Genomic DNA, 2,066 nt, shown 5'->3' with positions numbered 1-2,066 from the left:
GTAATCCGTCGTTATTAACCGGGTCGAGAAGATATAGTACTGATAGTTGTTGGTGACTTCAATTTCCTTTTGTGTCGTATACGGCTCGGTGACGGAAGAAATTTCTCCGGCTAGTCCCGGATCATGCGCGTAAAACGATAAGAAATGTAATCTAATCGGGGTCTGAAAGTCAAGAGCGGATTTACACCGGAGGCGACAGATCGGTTTCCTGTCAACTCCTGCCTCTCTTTGCCTTCAATCCACTGCAACGTCGTACTAGTTGCAGGAGTAAAAGAGTATTAAGTGGAGTTAATTGTGATTTTTTATCACGGTTAATTGTGATTTGAGAACGAACTGGAGACGGTAATTCTCTAGCATCAAGTTTCCCTCGTCCTCTTTCTACAATCTTTTCTTCTTTACACGCATCATTAGATTGATGAGAAGCAACTAAAAAAAAAAGGAAGAAAAAAATTATGGAGCTAATTAGGTTAGACATGTCCGTTGCCGGTGGACACGGCGACGGACACCGGCATCGCGGCGACGGCGGCGGCGGCGGGTGGCGCCGGGAGGGGTCCCGGCGTGTGGCGGTGCTCGCCCTCGTAGGTCACGACCAGCATCGCCGGGTCGTCGGTGGCGCGCTCCACGTGCTTCCGCGCGGGGCATCCTCTCACTGTGCTGCACTTGTAGTAGCCCCTGAAAATCGAATCGCAGAACACGTCAGGTCTCAGGTCGTTGCAAACCGCGATGAATTTCTTGGGATAATTTCGTTCTTCCTGTGTGGATTAATTAAGCAGGAGGAAGAAATTTACCGTGGATATGGGGAGCCCTTGATGGGTTTCTGGCCGTACTTCCTCCACGAGTATTCGTCCGGCGGGATGTCGGCGATCTTCGAGCTGATTGCCGGCACTCGGATCGTCCTCTTCACCCGGTTCTTCCTGCGGAAGCACACGGAATCCAATCCACCGTGAGAAGGTGACACGAAATAGAGAGGAAATTGTTGCTCGAGGCGTTCGAGAAGTGAAGTGGCGTGGGAGTTTGTTTACCTTCTCTTGGAGCAGTGGCAGCGGCCGCCGTTGGCGGTGGCCTCGGAGTGGCCGCCGGCGCAGGGCTTCCGCTTGTGCCCAGACAGCGGCGGCTTGCCGGAGGAGAGCAGGCTCCGGCCCTTGGAAACGCTTCCCTCGCCGGCCGTCACCGACGAGAAGAACGACGTGGATGTCACGGACGTCGCGGCCGACATGGTCAGGTTCGGCTTCGTGAAGTCCAGCGTCAGGGTCTGCGGCTGCGAGGAGGTCGGCGCGAGGGCGGCAGCGACCGGCGCCGGTGGTGGAGGAGGAGGAGGGGGAGCAGCAGCGACGGGGGCGGCGGGAGCAGACGACTCGACCGGGCCGCGGCGGAAGCGGGCGTGGCCGGTGCGGTCGAGGATGGAGATGACCTTGCGGAACTTGGAGACGGCCTTGTCGGCGATCTCGCCGAACGGCTGCTGCTGCGGCGAGGCCTTGTGAGCCCCGGCGGCCTGGGAGGAGGAGGAGAGGGACGACACGAGCATCTCCAGGCTGCGGAGGCCGGCGGTGGCCGCCTCCTGGATGGCGAGCTGGTCGTCGGCGCGGCGCGGGGCGTAGCAGCCCATCAGGTCCACGGCCATGGTTGGTTCACCGGAGTTCGCCGCCGCTGCCGGGCGCAGATCTCGGTCCGTGCGCTGCGCTCGGTTTGGGTTGGGAGGATGGAGGTGTGTGGCTGGAAGCCATGGCTGCCTTTATAGGTGGAAATGGGGGGAGAAGTGGAAGAAGATGCGAGTCAATGAGGGCTGTGACTTTTTTTCGCAAAGCACCTTGGATTCCATCGGAATTCGTGATATATGTCCCCTTTGGCAAAGTGATACTACGCCAGTGCACATTTTTTATAGGAACTGTGCATTCAAAGCATAGTTGTAAAATTTCTGTAAAAAGTATAGCTTCACCAAACTGCATAGACAAAAGCAACTCAAATCTATATGCTTGCATGTTGAATTCAAACTGTAGTAGTGGTGGTAGTAGATATTAGGCCAAATTATACAAAGTGAACAGTGACAGAGCGTTTTATTTTACTGT

At 55.8% G+C, this 2,066-nt stretch overlaps 1 protein-coding gene across 1 annotated transcript; it reads right to left on the bottom strand.

The window, feature by feature from the left end:
* Positions 1–346: 346 nt before the first annotated feature.
* Positions 347–1,720, bottom strand: LOC127769405 (WRKY transcription factor WRKY51-like). Its single transcript, XM_052294989.1, has 3 exons — positions 1,023–1,720; positions 789–914; positions 347–672 (listed from the first exon to the last, which is right to left on the bottom strand). The coding sequence occupies exons 1-3, from the start codon at positions 1,619–1,621 to the stop codon at positions 468–470; spliced, it is 930 nt and encodes a 309-aa protein (XP_052150949.1). The 5' UTR covers positions 1,622–1,720; the 3' UTR covers positions 347–467.
* Positions 1,721–2,066: the final 346 nt, after the last annotated feature.

Source organism: Oryza glaberrima, chromosome 4 (genome assembly GCF_000147395.1).
Source record: "Oryza glaberrima chromosome 4, OglaRS2, whole genome shotgun sequence".
Lineage (NCBI taxonomy): Eukaryota > Viridiplantae > Streptophyta > Magnoliopsida > Poales > Poaceae > Oryza > Oryza glaberrima.
Note: the sequence above shows the minus strand (reverse complement) of the source record. Positions and strands in the feature narration are given on the sequence as shown.